The sequence below is a fragment of the Anolis carolinensis genome, chromosome 2 (genome assembly GCF_035594765.1).
Source record: "Anolis carolinensis isolate JA03-04 chromosome 2, rAnoCar3.1.pri, whole genome shotgun sequence".
NCBI classification, from domain to species: domain Eukaryota; kingdom Metazoa; phylum Chordata; class Lepidosauria; order Squamata; family Dactyloidae; genus Anolis; species Anolis carolinensis.
The window spans coordinates 275,356,250-275,380,258 of NC_085842.1; the positions used below are offsets into that span (position 1 = coordinate 275,356,250).

General features: G+C 36.7%; 1 protein-coding gene across 4 annotated transcripts in view; it reads left to right on the top strand.

Annotated features, from left to right (window-relative positions):
• chd1 (chromodomain helicase DNA binding protein 1) overlaps nucleotides 1-24,009 on the top strand; it is a 56,560-nt gene that overhangs the window by 24,633 nt on the left and 7,918 nt on the right. For all 4 annotated transcript variants that reach the window (XM_008103078.3, XM_016990947.2, XM_003216377.4 and 1 more), the window contains exons 8-30: nucleotides 1,027-1,252; nucleotides 3,444-3,544; nucleotides 3,960-4,138; nucleotides 4,492-4,619; nucleotides 5,073-5,289; nucleotides 8,554-8,643; nucleotides 10,042-10,232; nucleotides 12,025-12,213; nucleotides 12,328-12,490; nucleotides 13,727-13,879; nucleotides 13,996-14,067; nucleotides 14,662-14,811; nucleotides 16,291-16,439; nucleotides 17,200-17,296; nucleotides 17,380-17,475; nucleotides 18,896-19,072; nucleotides 19,186-19,346; nucleotides 20,167-20,208; nucleotides 20,562-20,692; nucleotides 21,311-21,449; nucleotides 22,239-22,389; nucleotides 23,212-23,334; nucleotides 23,599-23,736. In XM_008103078.3, coding sequence (XP_008101285.1) covers nucleotides 1,027-1,252; nucleotides 3,444-3,544; nucleotides 3,960-4,138; nucleotides 4,492-4,619; nucleotides 5,073-5,289; nucleotides 8,554-8,643; nucleotides 10,042-10,232; nucleotides 12,025-12,213; nucleotides 12,328-12,490; nucleotides 13,727-13,879; nucleotides 13,996-14,067; nucleotides 14,662-14,811; nucleotides 16,291-16,439; nucleotides 17,200-17,296; nucleotides 17,380-17,475; nucleotides 18,896-19,072; nucleotides 19,186-19,346; nucleotides 20,167-20,208; nucleotides 20,562-20,692; nucleotides 21,311-21,449; nucleotides 22,239-22,389; nucleotides 23,212-23,334; nucleotides 23,599-23,736 — 3,263 coding nt within the window. The remainder of the gene's footprint in view (nucleotides 1-1,026; nucleotides 1,253-3,443; nucleotides 3,545-3,959; nucleotides 4,139-4,491; nucleotides 4,620-5,072; nucleotides 5,290-8,553; nucleotides 8,644-10,041; nucleotides 10,233-12,024; nucleotides 12,214-12,327; nucleotides 12,491-13,726; nucleotides 13,880-13,995; nucleotides 14,068-14,661; nucleotides 14,812-16,290; nucleotides 16,440-17,199; nucleotides 17,297-17,379; nucleotides 17,476-18,895; nucleotides 19,073-19,185; nucleotides 19,347-20,166; nucleotides 20,209-20,561; nucleotides 20,693-21,310; nucleotides 21,450-22,238; nucleotides 22,390-23,211; nucleotides 23,335-23,598; nucleotides 23,737-24,009) is intronic.

Here is a 24,009-nt window from a genome sequence, read left to right on the forward strand (position 1 = left end):
TATGAACTAATAACATTTGGAAGAAATAAATAAGACACCTCAATGAAGAATTAACTAATGTCAAAACAGTTTAAATGGACAGTTTTTCGCACACTTCCTAAATGTAGTTAAAGTGGGAACTGATTACAATTTTGTGGAGGGTATGTTTCAGAATGCAAAAGCAACACAGGGCAAAGGCCTTAATTTTTTATGTGATGTAGTTTTTTATATATATATATGTTGGTTTATTCCATTCTTCTTTGATTTACGGCGCTCCATGCAGTCATGCCAGCCACATGACCTTGGAGGTGTCTACAGACAACACCGGCTCTTTGGCTTAAAAATGGAGATGAGCACCAACCCCCAGAGTCAGACATGACTGTACTTAACGTCAGGGGAAACCTTTACCTGCTTGTGTATAAATTGACATCATGTAAAATTTGGGGGCAGGTTCTTCTGACTTGAGGATATGATGAGCTGCTCTGAGTCCCCCTCGGGGTGAGAAGGGCGGGGTATAAATATGGCAAATAAATAAATATGTCAACAGCAAAACAGGCAATTTCTCCCTCCTTTTAAAATGTTTAGCAGGAACATAATTAGGAAGAGAAGGAGAAAATCATTTTATTTGAGAGGTTACAATTGGAAAGGGGGTAAATTCCATTGTTGCTCTTAATATGTCTACATCTGTACAAATACAGATAGAAATATAACATAGATATGGAAAAAGGACAAACATGCTGCTTGAAAAAATTGGGGGGGGGGAAGCAATTAGGAACCCAGCGCAAAAGCAGTGCTGAGAGACAGAGACAAAGAGCACTCTCATCCTTCTCACCTCTGCCCCTTGCCACTGCCTTCATACTGGATCCCTATTCCAGCTATTTTTGTCAGTTTTTTTCTGATGTATTATATGTGTATATACAGTAGTGCAGTTTGTGGTTAAATCCTTAATGACACTCGGAACTTCAGTACTATTTCATTGTCTTGCTTATTAAACAATACAATTAGTATTGAATCCATTTGATCTTGAGGTTATTTTGTTGTCTTCAGCAACTGGTGCTACAACAACTATCTATGCAGTTGAAGCTGATGGAGATCCCAATGAAGAATTTGATAAATCAAAAGAACCTGGTGATGTGCAGTATTTAATTAAATGGAAAGGTTGGTCCCACATCCATAACACATGGGAAACTGAAGAGACTCTGAAACAACAAAATGTTAGAGGAATGAAGAAACTGGACAACTACAAGAAAAAGGACCAGGAAACTAAACGATGGTGAGTTTAGTGTATAACTGTCTGTTACAAAATTATGTTACAAGCATGAAAATTCTCAAGTATTTTGATAGCACCGTCTTACATTTTACTTGGGTATGGCAACCTGCTCCGCATGGATGTTATTGCACAATAAACGACACCACACATTGTGTATGTTTGGGTATAAACTGGCCACAACATTTTATTGGATACAGGAACAAGGGTTGGCTGCTATGCATGGGTCCTGGATCACTAATCGGTCAGCCCAGTGCTGCCCGATCCCAGAAACAAATCCAAGGCGCGACCGATACCAGCCCGGTAATCGGTACCAAAGCGCCGCCTAGCGACCGCGATGCTACTTCCTCCTCCTGCCAATGGGGGGGGGGGGGGAGTAAGCATAGCTGATCCGGAGCCCATGAGAGTATTGTATTTTATTTTATGTCTTGATTGAAAGTAAGTATCACATCTTTCTAAATGTTTTTTTTATTCTGTTGATCAAAGGAAACAGAGTGACAGCATTAATCACATAGACTGAAAATTGTCTTCAGGTGGTAATGAGAGTACTGTACTACTATACTATGTGGGATACTTCATAATGTTCCTTTTTCCTATATGACTGGAGTATTATCTGTAATATGTTATATCTGTTTTTAAAATCTAAGAATTTCTTTTTTAAAAAGGAAGATAATTGGAAGGGTCTCCTGACTATCAAATTAAGCACATCAGACCTCATCACCCGGGGGGGGGGGGGGATACAATAAAAATCAATTGTATAACTGTACATTTATTTATATTTTCTTTTCTGAGAGCTTACTCCTTCTTAGAGCACCTTAGGATTTGAAAAAACCTAGGAGCTAAGATCTGCAGAGATAAGCTTTTCGGAACCAACAGCTTTCTCTCTGCATAGTGATAGGATGGTTCCCCCCCACCACCACACACACACACACACACTGGTGTTGTGCAACACTGAGAAAAAGTGCAGTTTGCTGAATAGTGTGGTTTATGTCCAGTAAATTCCACTTCCGTTGCTATTCCTTCTTTGTGAGCTAAGATTCTGTACTCTGAAGGAAGGTAAAAGTGAGGATGTGCACCCCAAGACTTTCATGTCATCAGTTCCTGAAGGAACCATTAATTGGCCTGGGAGTTTGTTAGAGTAGCTGTTCCTATTGACACTTTGGCCCAGTTCCTTTTAGGAGCCATCCCAGGATTTTATCAAGTATGTCTATTTTATGCGACTTTATTTTATGATTTATTTTATTGTTTATTGATTTGTTTTACTGTTGTGTTTTTACATTGTCTGTTTAGCCTGGGCTTGGCCCCATGTAAGCCGCCCCGAGTCCCTTTGGGGAGATAGGGCGGGGTATAAAAATGAAATTATTATTATTATATTATTCCTCTTCCCTGCGTTTCCTGGGCCAGTATAAGACTCCTTTGGCCTTAAGGAAGGCAGAAGAGCTCACGTCATCAGTTTCTCAAATCAATCTTCAACTGATCTTAGAGAATTTAGATTTTACTTTCTTGCTTCTATAAAATTTGCTTGTTTTTAGAATTAATGTGCTTCAATGTCTTGGGAGAAAGATAGCATATAAATGTATTAAATAAACAAAACAATACTTTCCCATCTTTTCATCTTCATTAATTCTCAATTAAAGAGTGGGGGAAGAGGGTGGCTTGTACAACAGCATACAGTGGGTCAGTAAACCAAACAATTCCAGGACCATGCTGCTTTTTTGATGCCAACTGATAAAAGTTGCAACTTCAATCAGTTAAATTTTCTAAGGTTCCTCATACTTGTGGTTGTTGTTCATCACACCAACTGATGCTGTACAGAGAAGGGAGGGGGGAAGACTGGCCAATTCCTCCTTTCTCTCTTCCCCCTTTTCTATGTTGCTCTGGCCAGCAATTTCATGCTCGGAGGTCGCTATAATTCAAGGAGAAGATGGGCATGTAAGTGTGGTCTGGTAGCATCAAACTAGGTTTAGCAGTTCTGAGCCGTACAGACTCCGTCCAAACGCGAGATCAACTCATTGCCACACAGTGTGAACTGCCATGGTGCTACTCCAGAGTATCCCACTCTGGATCAGCCTCAAGGTATGTGGTCTGTGTAGATGGACTCTTAGTCCTCCGAACAGAAACTCGTAGAATATTTCTAATATCACTTTGTTATATCTTGTACAGTGATGTTATTATAGTGCATGTAATGTTTTTTCAGGTTGAAAAATGCTTCTCCAGAAGATGTGGAGTATTACAACTGCCAACAAGAACTCACAGATGATTTACATAAACAGTATCAAATAGTAGAGCGAATAATTGGTAAGTGACAGAACGTGGAAGTAACAAGGATGACAAGACAGCAAAGTGCATCATTAGGTAGCATCTATTGCTGAATTTTTGCTGCTAAAACAGCAGAATAAAGTGGAAACAGGAGATGGGCTAGCTGTCCTTACCATTGCAGCTCTTTGTGTTTTCCCAAAACAAGTCTGGGAATGCTAAGAAACCCAGAACAGGGGAAGGAAGTCGAATGATGTTCTCTTATGCTTTGAGTTTAGCAGTGTTGTTTAATTGGAAACAATTTGTATTTCATATTACCTTTACAAAGAATTTATTTTTGAGTCATCATAGATTTTAGAGGGTTATTCCTGAGTTAAGCACTCAATTTCTTATTTAAGCCTAACCTGAACAATAAAGCAATATGTTAACTTCATTTTTTTAAACATGCTTTCCATAGCTCATTCTAATCAGAAGTCAGCAGCAGGCTATCCAGATTATTACTGCAAATGGCAGGGTCTTCCTTATTCAGAGTGCAGCTGGGAAGATGGTGCTCTCATTGCAAAAAAGTTTCAGTCACGCATTGATGAATATTTTAGCAGAAACCAGTCCAAGACTACTCCTTTTAAGGAATGCAAGGTAAACATATATTCTTTCAATAGATTTTTTCCACAGTCAGTAATTTGGGTTGTACTATTTTCTTACATCTAACAGGAGTACATTGAATTGCCATCAACATAATTCAAAACAAAAAGAAACAGGCCTAAACTTGTGCACAGAAAACTATTAGATCAAACCTACTCCCTGGAGTGTTATGTTACTTCCTTTTTGTAAAAAGGATCTTTCAAACATGATCTTGAATAATATTTTGCTGCTTTTACAATCTATTTTTGTATAAGTTACTTCATGAATAGCAAAAATTTAACCTTTCAATTTTGTGTATGCAACTAAAATTTACCAATATTGATCATGTTTATTTTACTTTTTGCCAGGTTTTAAAGCAGAGGCCCAGATTTGTAGCCCTAAAGAAACAACCATCTTATATTGGAGGACAAGAAAGTTTGGAGCTAAGAGATTATCAATTAAATGGATTAAACTGGTTGGCTCATTCTTGGTGCAAGTAAGCTCCTAAATAAAATATTGTAGTTCCATGATTTTTTTAAAAAAAATATGCTCCTTATTTTATTACAGTATGTTCAAATAAGACAGCCATATCCATTCAGGTTATACCATACAAATACAGTCTGTTTCAGACTGAATACAGTGATTTAGAAAACAGCTTTCTTAAGCTTGGAATAATTCAGAAATTGCCCATTCTGGATGTGTAACTAATGAATTGCCATTTCTCTTGGTGTAGCATTTCCATATTTTTATAATATAAATAGTTACAAAATACATAGTTTCAGAGGGTTATTTATGTTTTGCTGTTGATGTGATTGCAGTTGTCACCTACATTGTAAACACATTGCAATCTGAGTACGTTTCTTGTAACCAACACTGACTTGTTAACTGATGTTTGTATATAAAGTGTTCATGACTATAATATTTAAACACATTGTCTCTCACTTTTCAGGGGCAATAGTTGCATTCTTGCAGATGAAATGGGATTGGGTAAAACAATACAAACAATCTCCTTTCTAAATTACTTGTTCCATGAACATCAGTTGTATGGGCCTTTCTTACTGGTAGTGCCACTTTCCACTCTGACATCTTGGCAAAGAGAAATCCAGACATGGGCTCCTCAGATGAATGCTGTAGTTTATTTGGGAGATATTACTAGCAGAAATGTGGTAAGTTCATCTGTATGTTAAGGGAATAAAAGGCTAAAGAAATTTGTTTGATATTTGAAGTGCTTACACAGTGATTTCATATTATTGTAAGGATATTTTTGTTACTTTTGTTTGTATTACAACGTTTATAACCACACTAGCTACTAGAGGAGCAGCAAGATCATAAAGAACTAGCTTTGCCCGGCCACGCATTGCTGTGGCTTTTGGGAATCATTTGTTGGCCAGGTGGAATCGCAGTGAATAGCCTTGTAGCCTCAAAGCCTGGCTGTTTTCTTCTTATGGGAATTGTTTGGTGAGCTGGAATACAGTGAGTAGTCTCGGTGCAGCAGGTATGAATGCTGTTATTAGTCACCTTGATTAGCATGTAATGGCCTTGCAGCTTCAAAGCCTGGCTGTTTCCTCCCTGGGGGAATCCTTTGTTTGGAGGTGTTAGCTGGCTCTGATTGTTAATTTAGACAAATGTAATTTGTAAGTCTGAACAGGGACATTTTGAAAGTGCAATTCCAGCCACACACACACACACATATATATAACCTGCCCTATCTGTCCAGGGGGGTCTCTCTCTCTCTCTCTCTCTCTCACGCACACACACAGAACTGGAGTTACACTGTAAAAAGTTCTCTGGAAGTTGAGTCCTGGAAGCTGTAGTTCAAGCATGGGCCAACTTGGACCCTCCCTCCAGATGTTTAGGACTCCCAACTCCCACAATTCCTAACAACCTACCAGCTGTTAGGAATTTTGGGAGTTGGAGTCCAAAACACCTTGAGGTGGGTCCCCCAATTATTATATATTATATTATCTGCTTAGACCTGGAGTATATGAGGCTCCTTCTACACAGTTGTATAAAATCCACTCTGAACTGGGTTATATGGCAGTGTGGACTCGTAAGTAATCCAGTTCAAAGCTGATGTTGTGGATTATGTGCCTTGGCATTCTGGGTTATATAGATGTATGGAAGGGCCTGGAGTTTACACTGCCATATATTCCAGTTCAAATGTGATAATCTTTATTTTATAAGAAATGTGGAAGAGGCTGAAGTGGGCAAACTTGGGCCCTCTTGGTGTTTTGGACTGCAACTCCCACAATTCCTAGGTCATCTTGACCAGCATTTTCTCATAACGTGTTGGTGCGGTGTAGTCAATTGGCCACCTTGATCAGAATTTAATGGGCTTTTAACTCGAAAGCCTAGGTGATCCCTACATGGGGGAATCCTGTGTTGGGAGGTGTTACCTGGCCCTGATTGTTTCCTGTCAGAAATTCCCCTGTTTTCAGAGTGTTGTTTATGTACTGGCCTGTTTTTTTATTGCTGGGAGTCAAGTTTTGTGGATATATTTGTGTATATTTGATTTGTAATTACCAGGCATGGGCAAACTTGGGCCCTCTTGGTGTTGGGACTTCAACTCCCACAATTCCAGGTATTAGGAATTGTGGGAGCTCAAGTCCAAAACACCGAGAGGGGCAAAGTTTGCCCATGCCTGGTCTATATTATAATGTTATGTAAGACGGTAGGGGCTTGCGCCATCTTGCTGTGCCCTCCTGGTCTTTTGGACTTCAAATCCCACAATTCCTAACAGCAGGAAGGCAGTTTGGGATTGTGGGAGTTGAAGTCAAAAACTGGAATGGAGCATCAGGGAGGGTTTTATGAGTATAATGCAATGCAATGTTGGTTGGCCAGGTTGAATAGCACTGAATAGCCTTGCTGCTTGCAAGGCTGGCTGCTTTCTACCTTATGGAATCATTGGTTGCCCAGTTTGAATAGCAACAATGAACGTTGTAATTAGACACTTTGAGATTAGCATGTAATGGCCTTGCAGCTTCAAAGCCTGGCTGCTTCCTGCCTGGGAGGAATATTTTGTTGGGAGGTGTTAGCTGGCCCTGGTTGTTTCCTGCCTGGAATTCCCCTTCACACAGTGTTGCGGACTTCACACAGTGTTGCGGTGTTGCGTAAGCCTCAAAGTGACGTAGTTGTTTCTTTTGGGGGGGGGGATGTTCTGCGCATGTGCTGTAAGGAATTTTGTGTTTTGGGTTTTTTTTGTTTTTGTTTTTTTTTTTGTTTTTTTGGTATTTCCAGATTATATTTTTTTGTTTTTTTGATGTAAAAACACAGATCGGGTGACTATGTCTTTTGTTGCCAAATTTGGTGTGATTTGCTCCAGTAGTTTTGCTGTTTAAGTTAAGAGAATTATGATCAAAACATTTACATATATATTTGTTTTAGAGATAATACATTATTCCTTACGTTTGGTTCAATAAGGGAAGAATACCTGAACATGTACCTAAGCATTTACAATGCTAGAAAAACTAGGCACAATAGACAGCTTATTATATTATCTGGTTTAAGAAATGAGTCTTACAATTTTTGAGGTGGTTAACTCTTTGAGTTCAAGAATTTAAGTTTGAACTATCAAATGTATTATAAATCATGATAATTAATTATAATATTTAATAACATTACTTTTTGTGAACCATACAAATCATAATTAAAATCAACAGTGATTTAAGCATAATAGATCTTAGCAGCGTGCTGACTGATATAGTGCTCCCAACACCCATAAACCCTAGGCAGTATAGTGTGTGATAGGGTTTTTGTCCAACAACATACAGAAGAATCAGTTTTACTCTTGTTTCCTGTCATCTCAGAGGGAATGAATTCCAAAAGGTTCATTCCTCTTAACGTGCTTAGTTAAGAGGAATGAAGATCTGCAAGTAAATTGTGTACAAAGGCTTATATCCAGTTGTTTAGGCTTTTGCTGAAATAGGCCTTCCTTCATATAAGATTAGAATGACCAGATTGGTCAAGGGGAATGAAGGAGATTATACTTACTTGTATGCTGTATATATCACATATACTCAAGGCCAAGCCAATATCTCTATCTCTTGAGGTAGCAATAGATAGGGGAGGGGGGCTTTTTTTAGCGAGTCATGAAGAATAGTTCCAAAATAATAATTTAGAAATCAGGCTCCATCGATAAACGTCAGTGACACTCATGGGGATTTAGTTACTCAGTTAAAATTCATGAGTAAACCAGGTTTTTTAAAAAACCTGAAAAAATTACGCGGGGGGAGGGGGGGTTGAACTCCTAAACTGCTAAACTCCTAAACTGCCCTCCTTGGCTACAGCCCTGCATATAAACATTTGCTTGTGCATAGCAAATGTTTATATGCACATCTGCAAGCTGAGTGTGAAATGGCAAAAGTTAACACTGTTACTATGTTTAATAAATACATTAAAAATATAATCTCTTATCCTTGTATATTTTGTAGATAAGAATGCATGAATGGATGCATCCACAGACCAAACGATTAAAATTTAACATCCTGTTAACAACTTACGAAATTTTGTTGAAGGATAAGGTAAGACCCATCATTCACTTCTAGATGTATCTGGATAAAATTCTTGCCTAGAGTGAGATATTAAATAATTTTTGATAGTATTGAAAATTGTATGTAGAGTGATATAGTTAGGAATAGGCTTGCACAAGATGCTTATGTTCCCCATAACTAGGTTAACTTATGACACTTTGGGTATGGTGCATCAGGTTTCACAAAAAAATAGTATTAGGCCTTCTGTGTATGTCTTATTTATTTTATCCCTTTATGTTATAACATTAGTCTTTGGTTAGGGATTCATCTGCCTTCAGTGTTGTCTGCTGGCACTGTTACATAGACTGGTGTCTAAACTTAATGGATCTTGGATTGTCATATTGAATCTGTTCCTGGATTATCAATTTCTTGTCTGGACATTCCCAGAGGGTTAAATTAGGTAATCACACCTTGTCAACTCTCATTCTCAACACTGGGATGCTACAGGGCTGTGTGCGGAGTATTCTGCACCCCCGTCCACCATAGCAATATGATTACCAATTCACACATGATACAACAGTGGTGGGTCTTATCTCTGAAGAGAATGAGTCCGCTTATCGGGATGAGGTGCATTGGCTGCTCTTGTGATTCAAGGACAATAATCTGGTTCTTAACATCAGTAAGACCAATGAGCTTATAGTGGACTACAGAAAGAACAGACCAGAAATCCAGCCCTTGGTCATAAATGGAGACCAAGTAGAGTGGGTGGCCAGATTTAAGTTCCTGGGTGTCACTCTTAAGGAGGATCTGACCTGGGGCACTCAAACGGCAGTGTTGGTTAAGAGGGCCCAGCAGACTCTGTACTACCTGAGACTTCGAAGAAACCAACAACTGAATGAAAAACTGCTGGTATCTTTCTACTGTTGTGCTATAGAGAGTGTCCTAACCTATTGCATCTGCACATAGTTTGGTAACTGCTCAGTGGCAGATAGGATAGAATCATTGGTTGCCCTCTTTGAAAGACCTTTATAGGTCCTGCAGCTTTAAGAAAGCTCAGAGCATTCTTGGGGATCCATTTCACCCAGCATATTCATTTTTTGAATTAATGCCATATGGCAGATGGTACAGGGTGACAAAGACAAGGACAAACAGACTGAGAGATAGGTTTTATCCTAGAGCTGTGGCTATGTTGAACTCCATGGTTTCACATTGTTGTGGCATTGGAAGCTGTGCAGTGGCGGTTAGGGTGTGGAGGGATGGGTGTGTTGTTTTGTGATGTGTGCTAAGGAAGGCATTTAGTTTCATTGTGAAATAGTTCAATGACAATAAAGCTATTCTATTCTGAAAATTGATTTTGCAAAACTATAACTTACTGAAACTACCATGTTAAATACTTCATTTTTGAAGCAAACAATGATAGTTTTCTTTGTTTGATGGTTTTTTTTTCAGTCATTCCTTGGTGGATTGAACTGGGCCTTTATAGGAGTGGATGAAGCCCATCGACTAAAAAATGATGATTCCCTCCTGTATAAGACATTAATAGACTTTAAGTCCAATCATCGCCTTCTTATCACTGGAACACCACTGCAAAACTCCCTGAAAGAACTTTGGTCTTTACTGCACTTCATTATGCCAGAAAAGTAAGCAGATGCCCTACATTAAATGTATAAGTGGTCTTATTTCAGCAGCCCTCTTCAAAAATGTACAATACTTTGGTAGTGGGTTCATTGTTTTTTACTAGTATTTGAAAACTATAGTATTTATGTTCTGCATATTGTGCCAACAGAGTATCAAGATTTTAATTTTTCAGAATGCTTGTATTAGCCAAGCAAGAACTTGAATGAACTTGTTAAAAATGGAATATAGTTGCATGCTTATTTGCTTAAAAGAGTCTCATTAAAGAAACATTATTTCTAATAGTTATTAGGGAGAAGGAGAACATTTATGCTCAGTGTCCCTTACTGTTGATTCAAGAGGAAATACATTTATTTTAAGGAACACAATTAAAAGTGTAGCCACCAAAGGGCTTAACCCAATAGTGCCCTTGTATTCATGTAACTGGAAGATCTGGTACTGAAATATGGCACCACCGATGCTAGAGATAATAACTGAGATAATGTATAGCCATTATGACTAGTAGGCATTGTTAGCCTAAACAATGTATTTGCCTAATCCCCTTTAAAAATGGAATTTGGGGAATAATCACTACATGTTTCTTTGGCAAATTTCATTTTTCAACTATGCACTCTGCAAAGGATTTTTCCCTAGGACAATTTGCCTTCGCATCATCACCATAAACGTGGATTCTAGTATTACAAGAGAAGAGGAAAACCTCTCCCTGTTTGTTTTATCCATTCGACATAATTTTATATACTTCTGTTATGCTGTCCATTTGTCATTATGTTTTAAAAATATCTGTAAACTTCACTACCATTTATTAATGCATTCATGTATCTGAACACAAAGAGTTGAGATAGTACAGCAATGATGGATCATTATAGAATTTGAAAAGTTACATAGAGGGCTTTGTAGATAGCTTCTGAGAAGATTCAGGTTCATCACTGTGATTACAGAATTAAAGACATTCACACAAAACAAAACAAAAATATGTAATACAATTGCAATCTAGTTTGCTTAAAATAGCCACTTAATGAAACATTCCTAATAATTGTTAGGGAGGACACACAATGTTTAGTTTACAGAATTAAACACATTTAACACATAAGAAACAAAGTATTTAAACATAAAGTTTAAAACAACAACAGAAAAACCCAGCTATCTTTAGTAGGTGTCAAGCTAGTCATTCATTGGATGACTTGCTACAATATTGACCTCCTGTAAAGAATTGCTTTGTAACACGATTTTTGTTCCTGGATTATAAATGTCATTTCCTAATTGGTTCTATCATAAAAACATGGGAAAATTTATTAAACTGCAAAACACCTTGGTTTTGCAGGCCATCCTGCAGCATATTTGGTTATAGTTTTTCAATGAATATCTCATAGAGTCTCAATAAATTCAACATGGTTTGTGGCAGCCACAAAAACAAAGTTTCTGGGATATAACAATTATTTTCAAAGTAAGTACCTCACAATTAAACAGGAAATAACACTTTCAAACCAGGAACAGATTTTTTTTTTTAAAATCTGTTACATATTGTAATCAGTGCCATTACAAGACTAAAATAATACGGGGTTTTTCTTATCTTGGCATTTCTTATATGTTTATTTTTAATCTCCAGGATTTTATGCTGAAGTGAAACATTCACTCGCTAATAGATCATGTATTTGAAAATCTTATCAGCTTCAAATTCCATGTTTTCTGGGTTGTTGTATGTCTTTCTGGAACATGGCGACATAGCCTGAAAGACATACAACAACCCTGTGATCCCGGCCATTGAAGCCTTCGACAACGCCATGTTTTCTATTGAAGGTTTTCTTCTTGGGAGGATTTCGAAGAGGAACATGGGAAAGGAAGGGAAGTTGGCTATGCAAGCCTTCACAAAGAACTTGAACCATTTCTTCTAAGGAGAGTTAAAAAAGATGTTGAAAAATCTCTGCCTGCCAAGGTTGAACAAATTTTAAGAATGGAAATGAGTGCATTGCAAAAGCAATATTACAAGTAAGTGATTTTATTAAGTTTTCTGCAGCATCAGCTGAAATGTGTTGTTGTCAGTTACTTGCCTGATAAACATTCTTTATTTCCCATGGTTGACAATATTTTGTTATATCACAGGTGGATTTTAACTAGGAATTACAAAGCCCTAAGCAAAGGGTCAAAGGGCAGTACCTCAGGCTTTCTGAATATTATGATGGAGCTCAAAAAATGCTGTAATCATTGCTACCTCATTAAACCACCAGATGATAATGAATTCTATAACAAACAGGAGGCCTTACAGGTAAAATTTCACATAATGCTATTAAACTGCTCTGTATGTACCACAGACTTGGGTTTTAGTTCACTATGACTTCTTTCCTGCTGCCGGTGACTTGAGATACCCTTTCATGTAACTGTAGAACAACTGACAATTGTTTGTTGAAAAGTGCTCCATACCTTACTTCAGTAATGATTCCAAACCATTTTGCAACAACAACAAGGAAAGGTACAAGGGTTGGATAACGGTGTATATTCAAAACAGTACATGAGGAAACCTAGCTGAATAATAATGCATTTGCTTGACACGACAAATACAAGGTTCTGTCCCCTTACTGTCTGAGACAGTGGAGTTTTTTGGAGGTAGGCATGTTTTGCAGTTCCTGTTCTCCTTTGTGGAGTCTGTGAAATACGCACACATGGGTTTCCCTGTGCATGCTCAGCAAAACCCATATGTGCAAATCTCACAGACTACCACTCCCAAGAAATGTAAGCACAGGTAAGCAACCTATACTTCCTCTTAATTCCCTAAACAGTCATGCATTCTCTTTTGAAGTTTCTGACAATAACCATGGGCAGATTTGAGGTGCAGGAATTACAAGGAAAAGAGGGCATTTCAAAAAGTCACATGATTCCTTTTCCAATAAGAGGGACCATGCAGCAGAGGAACTTGTAGTAATGCTGACACCAAAAATATTGTGGGAAAATGATTGCCATAAGAGGGACAGACCTTTAGTTGACATCCTCCTCAGCTTATTTTTTAATAGCCTTGCTATGAGTCCCTATAGCAGTGGTTCTCAACCTGGGGTGCCCAGATGTTTTTGGTCTTCAACTCCCAGAAATCCTAATAGCTGGTAAACTGGCTGGGATTTCTGGAAGTTGTAGGCCAAAAACATCTGGGGACTCCAGGTTGAGAACCACTGCCCTATAGCATAGTTTTAAACATTAGAATTATCTGCCCAGTCATAGATGTCAGCATTCCTTCTGTGGACAGAAGTAAACTCAGTTCATTTTCTCCTGTCTGTCTCTGGCTATTACATTATATGATGCTTGACATTACCAAGCTAAAAGCATAATGTCTGATTGTATTCCACAATTAATAAATCCAGACGTTTGAGCCATCTATATCAGATTTCCTCCTGGAAATGAACAGTTAAAATATATGTCATTTTATCTAACTGGTGTAATACTAAATACAGAAATTTGCTCAATTCAGATTATTGTTTGTAAAGTCCCAATATCTTGTTTTTCCTTTTTAAAGAATTTAATCCGAAGTAGTGGGAAGCTAATCCTTTTAGACAAATTGCTGATTCGCTTACGAGAACGTGGCAGCCGAGTGCTTATATTCTCTCAGATGGTACGGATGCTGGACATCCTAGCAGAATATTTGAAATATCGTCAGTTTCCTTTTCAAGTAAGAACTTTATTTGTAAACTATGTCACTATGCACACGTTTTAATTTATTAATTGATCTCTTACCATTCACATCCTTTGCACAGTTTTCATTTACTTGTTTTTCCTCCCCTATAGAGGCTAGATGGCTCAATAAAGGGAGAACTGCGGAAACAAGCACTGGATCATTTTAATGCAGAAGGTTCTGAGGTAACCTTTTCTTTGCTTGCAAAGCCTTTTCATTTATTTCTGTTTTCTCTTGGGAGCTATAAAGAACTGTCTGTTTTCAACTGGATTTAACAAAGCATCAAACAATGGATTAACTCTCTGTTTCCTAGGAAAACGGGGATTACTTGGCTTTTTGTTTCTAAGCTTTGTGCCACTAGACTCCATTTGGTTCTTTTCAATTTCCTAGAACAGAGCTCTGCTATTCAATTCCTCTTTTATTTCTTAGTGGTATTTGTTCATTTAACTTGTCCTAATCTACATTGCTTAGACTAAAATAATGCACCTTTTGGAAAGGGGGTGGAATATAAATAGTAGCTCAATTTCAGAGTTAAACCATACTTAGAGTAACACAGTTTAAATCAGTGGAGTTTGTGTTTGTCATTATTTAGTTCTCATTATTTTAAGTAGAGCCAATATTTACATTTTATTTAAATACTGTGGATCAAAGTTCATATGTAGTTATGGCTATATTAAGGTTGACCTTAGTTGGTCCATAATGTCAGCATGATTTAATATCTTTATTATGTGAATTTTGAATGATTTTTTATTTAATGTATCCCTGTCTTTTAATTCCAGGATTTCTGCTTTTTACTGTCTACCAGAGCTGGAGGTCTGGGTATAAATTTGGCATCTGCTGATACTGTAGTTATATTTGATTCTGACTGGAATCCTCAGAATGACCTGCAAGCTCAAGCTAGAGCTCATAGGATTGGACAAAAGAAGCAGGTATGTATGTTTAAATTACAATTCTAATCCAATAGCTGGGTATCTCAGTGTAAGATCAAAATACTTTAAAATAACAGCATGTTTGGGGGAGTCTTTAATTATTATTTCAACCTGATTTGTTACAACTACACATGGGTTATATAGCTACACACCTAATTATGCACATGTGTTAAGAGTAAGGTAGGGAACACACCTTACTCTGAGTCACAGCTATCCCAAGGCTATTTAAAAAAAACTTAGGCTGGACTGCATGCCGTCTTGTGTGGGAATAATTTCAATATGTTTCGCACCCTGGGAAAGAGTTAGGACTTTTTGCCCCTCCATACATCTCAGATGGCACAGGGTTTGGATATTTTAAATTAGAAAATGGAGAAAGCATTTTTGAGGAATCAAAAGTGTTGTGTATGCAACCTTCCAAGGCAAAACACAAGTGAGGGAAAGGGGACAGACTTCAGATCACCCTGTGATAGACAGATATAGAAAGGAAATGCAACTAGTTGTCTATAAAAAGGCACTGGATTCCCTAAACGGTTGTTAAATTTAAATAGCTTGTTGTTTCTATTCCAATTTATATTTTAATTAGTAATTAATTTTCTGCTGTATAAATATTACTTCACAAATGATATAGCTGGTTAGGAATTTTATAGATAGGATAGATTGGTTTGAGTTCTGTTTGACCATGGAAACCACTGTATGACCATAAACAAGTCATTTTCTGTAGTCACACCATTGATATTTTCATTTTTCAAATGCATTTATGTAGTATTTAGGAATGTCAGTGTATGCTAAGTGGAAGGATCACTCCGGGATTCACCATCTCATTTCTGCTCAACTTCCTATTGTTTAAAAACTGCTTTATTTGTCTGGCAATGTGAATATTCATGATTGCTTGCTGAGGGTTGCAGCCGATGGAATATGCTGTTTTTATTTAAAATCATAGAATAATATAAGGGACAATAAGGTCTGCCTAGTCCAAACTCCTACCATACAGGAGTACATAACCAATGCGCCCCTTAAAGATGCCCATCCAACCTTTGTTTGAAGACTTCCAAGTATCTTTTACACTGCTGTAACTGCTCTTACAGTAAAAAGGTCTTAATTTAACTGTGAAATCCATTAATTCATGGTCTGGTCTCTTGAATAGCATAAAACAAACTTGATCCATCTTCTACATGTAGTTCCTTCAGATATTTAATGATGGTTATATTATGTCACCCTGGCTTTGCTTCCAGACTTTTGATCACCTTGGCTTCCCTTTTTTGGACCTGCTTCTGTTTGTCAATAGCCCTTTTGAACTGTGATGCCCAGTTCAATAACCTTTACATATATCAAGAAGAATTGCTATTTAATTGGTTATATCATGAGGAAAAATAAAAACCTGACTGCTTTTCAGTATAATGCATTTGTGAATAAAACTACACATTAACATACATTCACTTAGATAATCCTTCAAAATTACTTTTGTTTGTTTACACATAGGTTAACATTTACCGTCTAGTCACTAAAGGATCAGTAGAAGAAGATATCTTGGAAAGAGCAAAAAAGAAGATGGTTCTAGATCACCTAGTCATTCAGAGAATGGACACTACAGGAAAAACCGTACTGCATACAGGTTCTGCACCTTCTAGGTATGTTATTTTTGATGAACTATATTTAAAAGCGCCTAAGTACTCAGTTCACCAAATTCCATTTGATTTTTAAAAGCTATATAGGGTCAATAAGTGCTTAAAAACGTGGCTCTTTCAGTGCTCTTTTGAATAATCTAGTCCCCATGATCAAAACTTTATTTAATTGATTCTTACTATATTTTCCACCTTATTCTACTTTTCCCCTGGAAGTAACTTGAAGTCTTACCTCACTCCAGTTCTCCTGAGAATATTTAAGTACTTTGTCCTTCTACACTCCCAAATGCCACCATAATTTTACACCGTTGTACTTTTGCCAGATGGCCCTCCCACTGTACCTTTTCTCTCCTAATGATGATCTTTTTATGTCATCATCTTATGTTTTTAGAATTGGTTTTACTGTGACTGTACTGTTATTACATTGTATTATTTGGTTTAATGTGTTTGGTTTAATTTGATTGATGATGCTGTTTTATATGTATTTTACTGTGTTTTATTTGTTCTTGGGCTTGGCCCTGTTGTTAGCCGCCTCCAGTTCCCGCAGGGAGATGGTGGCAGGATAGAAAAATAAAGTTGTTGTTGTTGTTGTTGTTATCATCATCATTATTATTAAATGGTGTATCGCCAAAGAATACTGCATGCTGTAGGCTATATTCAGACGAATATAAAATTGGTTTAAAAAGATTTCAGAAACTTTCTTGAATTGGTGAGTAATAATTTTTCTGTTCCTTGCCAAAATCAAAACTGTTCCTTTCATTTTCAGCTCTACTCCTTTTAACAAAGAAGAATTGTCAGCTATTTTAAAATTTGGTGCTGAGGAACTTTTTAAGGAGCCAGAAGGAGAAGAACAGGAGCCACAGGTAAGCAGAGCTTAATTTCCCTTGGTTTACTAGTCTTTTCAAAGCAATGTGTTCATTGTATCTTTTGATTTTATTTTTTTCAGGAAATGGACATAGATGAAATTTTGAAGAGGGCTGAAACACGGGAAAATGAAACTGGCCCATTAAGTGTGGGAGACGAATTGCTTTCCCAGTTTAAGGTACCAAATTTTCTCATTCTGTATCAACTATATTAAATATACTCATGAAACAATTTACTTTTTTTAGATGTTTGTTCCTTTGCTGTACCTAACATTTTCTTTAAACATTTTAAAAAATATATTTAGATGTCACCTGTGGAACATGCAGGATTTATAAAATATATTTGAACTTCAAAAACTATAAAAATTTAGGAAATTGTGGTGGCCCTACATATTTATACCTGCATTTTATTCATTTCAGAAATTATATTTCAATTGCAACTGTTTTGTGTTTTTTTCTCTTTTTAAATAAATAGATAACAATTTGACAGTGCAATCCTGTGAACACTCACTTGGAAATAGAATTAGATATTGAACTTATTTATCTTTTTTTTTTTTTGCTATGTATCAAGTGGCAAGGTCCTGAACTACAAGAAATACGTAAGCTATACGTAAGAATCTCCTTGGTTTTGTCAGATGGAGGAGCAGACAGATTTTTTTATAAATAGGACAGTAAATCTATGAGCATTTTGTCTTCACATTTTATTCATCATTTTAAAAGACAATATGGCATCATTCATTTTTTTCTTAGGTGGGAGTCAGAAAGAATGTTTTTCTGCCTGATCTTTTCTAGTTTTTTCCCCCTGAGATTTCACATTTCTACTGTTGTTTCATATTATTTCCAATATACAGTTTAATGCTTCAGTTTAATCATCCTGGCACCTAGTGGGAATTGAGGCTTGGTCTGCTCTCAGACCTACTGACACAATACTTTCATTTCTTTTGGAACAAGATCTAGACCGGCTTAGAGAGACAAAAACGAGAAGGTTAAGAGATCACATTCTGTGCCCAAAGTTTTGAGAGGTTGCTACACTGAAAGGTGAAGCAAGCTTGTTTTTTACTGCCTTAGAGACTAGAACACAGGGGAATGGATTCAAACTACAGGAAAAGAGGTTCCATGCAAAAAATTTGAAGCTGTTTGGCAGTGGAATATGTTGCCTCGGGCTGTCGTAGAGTTTCCTTCTTTGGTTTTTTTTTTTTTTTTTTTTTTTTTTTAAAGAGTAGTATAGTGGGCCCACCATATATACAGGCTCATAGTCCAAGAATTCAACCCACTGGAGTGCACTGCAATCACCCTGAGATTTATATTGGTGGGGATCTTGTTTCTTCACAAATTACTGTGCAGGACCACTTGTTGCAAGGCAGCAAATAGCTGCCAGGGTGAGCAGTGGCATCACTCCTGCTCAGTCCTTTGCAGAAGTTGCTTGAACGCAGAGATGGATGGCTAGCAGGTCCTCCAGCTCCACTTTTGCCCTACCTCATTTGTAATAAGGACGTCAGCATTTTATTTTTGTTATCCATGGTGGATCTAATCCTCCACAGATAATGAGGACCCATTGTATGTGCATTTCTAATTGAAGCAAAACTAATGTTTCAACAGGTGGCTAATTTTTCAAATATGGATGAAGATGATATTGAACTGGAACCTGAACAGAACTCAAGAAACTGGGAAGAAATCATCCCTGAAGTGCACAGGCGAAGATTAGAAGAAGAGGAAAGGCAAAAGGAACTGGAAGAAATTTATTTACTTCCCCGAATGAGAAACTGTGCAAAACAAGTAGGTTTTGTCCTTGAAATGTATTTTGCCCCTCATTTCTTTTTGGTTTCCTAATGCTGAATATAATTTAGTGCCATATTACAGCTCTTTCACAGTTTTTTTTTTTTAAATAGATCAGCTTTAATGGAAGTGAAGGGAGACGTTCTAGGAACAGAAGATATTCTGGATCAGACAGTGATTCCATATCAGATAGGAAAAGGCCCAAAAAACGTGGGAGGCCACGAACTATTCCACGGGAAAACATTAAAGGATTTAGTGATGCAGAGATTCGGAGGTAAGGAACAGGAAGAAGGTTCTGTTGGAGATATTCCATATAACTGCTATCAAATTACTTAAGTGCACCTATATTGTTGTTGTTGTTGTTATTATTATTATTATTATGTTTATTTATACTTCACTTTATCTCTCAAAGGAGAATTAAACATAACAATATTAAAATTCACAGTGTTAAAATTACTTAAGCAGTATCTGAAGTGTAATTAGTGATAGATGTTTTTAATTTATATACATTCTGAAATATTTTTCCCTCAGTAAAAAATAATATGTGGGACCTGCTGATTGTTATAGATATGTTTGTGGGCAGTTTTAAGTTGAATGGAAAGAGAACAGCTGTACTATATTAAGTGCATGTTTTTAAAACTTACAATTTAGATAAAACAAATTTAACGGTCAATTTTTATTAACGTACCTTTTAATTTTGTTAAGATCCTCTCCATTGTGTCTCATAGCAAACAGATAATGATAATGAATCAACATGTTTTTAAACTAGTTTCCCAGTTTAAAATAACTGTGCTGTTTCTGTTACCTTATTTTATAAAACCACTTCCTGAAATAACTGCTAATTTATCATAGGATATTTGTTCAATTTTTAACTTTTCTGTGTATCTAACAATCTTACTTTTAGTTCATTTACACACCACTTCCAGTCACAAACATGTAGCTTCCATTATCTCTGTTCACTGAAGTAAATCAGTATTTCCATTGTGTTATTTATCTAGTTTATTTTGTATGCGCTGTGTATGTTTTACTATTTCATTTTAAATTAGATATAATAGAAAGAGCTTGCACATCACCTATCAAATTGTTTTCATTAGGTTTATCAAGAGTTACAAGAAATTTGGGGGCCCTCTTGAAAGGTGAGTCACTGTCGTGTTTTTCTCCACCAATATTTGACTAGGAAAAAGAGTGATGTCCCAGTGGCTATGTGATAAAAGTCATATTGCCAGTGACAGGAATTCAAGGGAGTTGCAGCAAATCTTGTTAGCCAAAACACCAGGCAAGTTTAGAAGAAAGTATGTATGTTTGGCAATCCTATGCGTGCACTTCTCCCAGTGTATGTGGTATTGGAAAGGGAACTTTTACCAAAGCTGATTATTGAGAATAAGTTAATATTAGAAGAGTATATAAATACCTAAAGCTAGCACACATTTTGCTATGAAGAAATGTGTGTTGAGAGTAGAGTTTTCCTAATGCTTGTGCCCTCTTACAGGTTAGATGCCATAGCTAGAGACGCTGAACTAGTGGATAAATCTGAGGTAGACCTCAGACGCCTTGGAGAACTGGTACATAGTGGATGCATCAAAGCTCTAAAAGACAGCTCATCTGTTCCAGAAAGAGCAGGTATGAGTTGCTTGACTAAAATGGGAAGAATTACAACATATATAAAGTGCTGAAGGACAATGTTCCATAGTACCTTTTCTGCCCACATTTGTAGTTCTAGTCTTGGTTGGGCATGTTACTGAGTCAACAGATAGGTGTTATAAACAGGCTTTAACTGCTACGACTCATAACAGTCCCCATTATTATTCCAGTACTGTTTCTAGCAGTAACTTTCAGCCACACATCGTTGCCCAGTTCATATGTTACATTTGTCTTTCTTAGTGCATTCCTGGGAACAATCTAGACCAATAAAATTGAGTAAACTGAGTAGTTTCCTCTCACTCCACTGTACTAGATGATTTGTTCTAACTTTTGAAAGTCATATAAGGCATGTTGTTTTCTGGGGTAGTATTATTTGTTTCATGATAACCACATAAGCAAATAACATGTCATACAACCAGCTTAAAACTATAGATGATATTGGGTTAGATAATATTGTGATAAGGTTTACATTCATTATGTGTGCTGTATCTGTGAGGACATATTATCACTTCATCTGAAGATTTAGATGTTTAGACCATAGAACAGTTATGTATAAAACTCATGTAATACTTGCCTGGTTTGTATTTTTATTTTAAGGGGGCAGACTTGGAAAAGTTAAAGGCCCAACATTCAGAATATCAGGAGTTCAAGTAAATGCCAAACTAGTCATAGCCCATGAAGAAGAGCTAGCATCGCTGCATAAATCAATTCCTTCAGATCCAGAGGAAAGGAAGAGGTTTGTTTGTTCTTCTTTAAGCATATATTTATACTGGGGAGTTCCTAATGTTCTATCTTTACAGCAAAACACAGCTATGAACGAAGCAGGACTAATACACATCAACATGTACCCCTGGGGCTCAACATTGCTCTTAGTGCAACTGGAAGTGATAAAGCATCTTGTGTCAGCTTTAGGCAGGAAAACAGCTCTTGGAGGAGGCAAGAAATCCTAACTTGCCACATTTTTGTGGCAGTTCAAATTATTAAGAGGCATAATTTGTCCAGAAATCAAACTAAATGAAATTACTTGGAGGAGGGGAATTTGCGAGCTTTGGGGTCTCCTGGAACATTAGGTTCTGCAAAATAGGGCCAAGAGTCATGTTTTCCCCATCTCAAGTCTAGAAAATTCACAATTGCATAACACCATACTCTGCTTTTACCACAATTTTCCTGAATTGGTATCTGATCCCTTAATAAGCTAGACAGTTTTAGTGCAAACTCTTGAAGAGTAGAGTCAGTATAATATAGTCACTGAGATGCCTGACAACATCTGGGTAGCTCAGGCACCTCTACTCATCCATGAGACTCACTGAGCTGAACCCAGCTATACCCAGTCTAACCTACTTCACATATTTGTCCTAAACATAAAGTGAGGGAAGAACAATGCATTCTCTTTGGTGGAAGGATATAATAATAATAATGATGATGATGATGCTATTATTTATCAATGTTTGTTGATATTTACGTCTTTGGTTAGTTTTGAAATCCCATGAAGAGCTGTTAAAGTTGCTTATTATTTTTTGTGTAGATACGCTGTTCCTTGTCACACTAAGGCTGCTCATTTTGATATGGACTGGGGAAGGGAAGATGATTCCAATCTTCTAATTGGCATCTATGAATATGGATATGGTAGCTGGGAAATGATAAAAATGGACCCAGACCTCAATTTAACACACAAGGTAAGCCTGTTTTCCATCTGTTGAATATATCATAGCTCAGGAGATCAAAACAATGTTGCCAAGCATCTTTGGGACAACTCAAGAGAGAAACTGATACATACCAAATCTTCTTAATTCATTTCATTTGCTATCTGCACACCACATCTCCTCATTTGTCTCCTGTACTTCTAGTTGTCTGTACAATACTGTAGGAGGACTTTGGTCCTTAAGATTCTTTGTCCCTTTTACTGAACCATTATTCGCCAAAATGAGTGTCTGTTTGCGATTGTTTTGAGTCATATATTTATATATATATCAGTAAATTCTGTCACGATGGTGTGTGGAAAGTGGATTTGGGCTTATAGCAGCACTTGAAGGAGACACAATGTATGTCTATTAGACAAAATATCAGGAACTGTATATAGGTTTTGCTTTCATAGTACAGTTGTTGAGAACTGAACCCATTTTATCATTTTGACCAATCTAGTTATATATTACACACATGCGTGTGTATGCATAGAGATTGTTCATACATAAGTATGTGCCTTTGTATGTATTCGTAAATAAATGTTAAAATGAGCTGTGCAGATAATGCTACTTGGCAGTTTGCTCCATTCAAAATTATTTTGTTAACATTTATATTAAACACAGAAGACGGAATTTACAGAAGTGTTAAAGACCTGAACCATAAAGTCCTTAAAATATATGTGAGCTGAAAATTAAGCTGAAACAAGTCCAGTTCAGAAACCTTTTCCCAATTTAGCAAATACTGTACTTTATTTTTATCCATATATTCATGTTTTTTGTGTAATTTAAATAAACTATTCCTAATTGCCCTTTCAGATTCTACCGGATGATCCAGATAAGAAACCCCAAGCCAAGCAGTTGCAAACACGTGCAGACTACCTCATAAAATTACTAAATAAGGATCTTGCAAGGAAGGAGGCCCAAAGGCTTTCTGGGGCAGTAAGTTGTTCTGTTTACAGTAGGATGGTGCCGTTGATAGTATAGACCTAATAATTATGTGCATGACTTTTTCAAATCATTAAATTAAATTAAATACTCATAAAAAGGGGAAATCAATTCTGTAAGCATGATTTTTTTAACTAGTTCTTTTTCTTTTTCTTACAACGTATGTAATTTAGAAGAATGCAACTATTTGAACTTGTACTATAAATAATAGTTACAGTAGTATTAGTAGTCCACTTCTAAAATCTTTCTAATATGCAGGGAGGTTCAAAGAGACGGAAAATGAGATCCAAGAAGAGCAAGTCCATAAAAGCAGCAAAAATAAAAGAGGAGATAAAAAGTGATACATCACCAGCTGCATCGGATAAATCTGAAGAAGAGGAAGAGGATGACAGCAAGGTGAATATTGATATTTACCTTTACAAAATCATTCTTAAGTTATGGTGTCTGTGTCTTGAAAGGGCTGTTCAGATATGAACTATTCGGAAGTTTTGTCACTTTCCTAAAGTAATAATAATATATTTATATGAGCCTGGGTAAGATGTCATGTGATGATTTCTGGTGTGTTGTTATTTTACACAGTATGATAAATATAGTGCATGATCTGAAACAAACACATACAATGCTGGCAAAATATAGTGGATTGGGCAAATCATACTTTTCTATAGATGA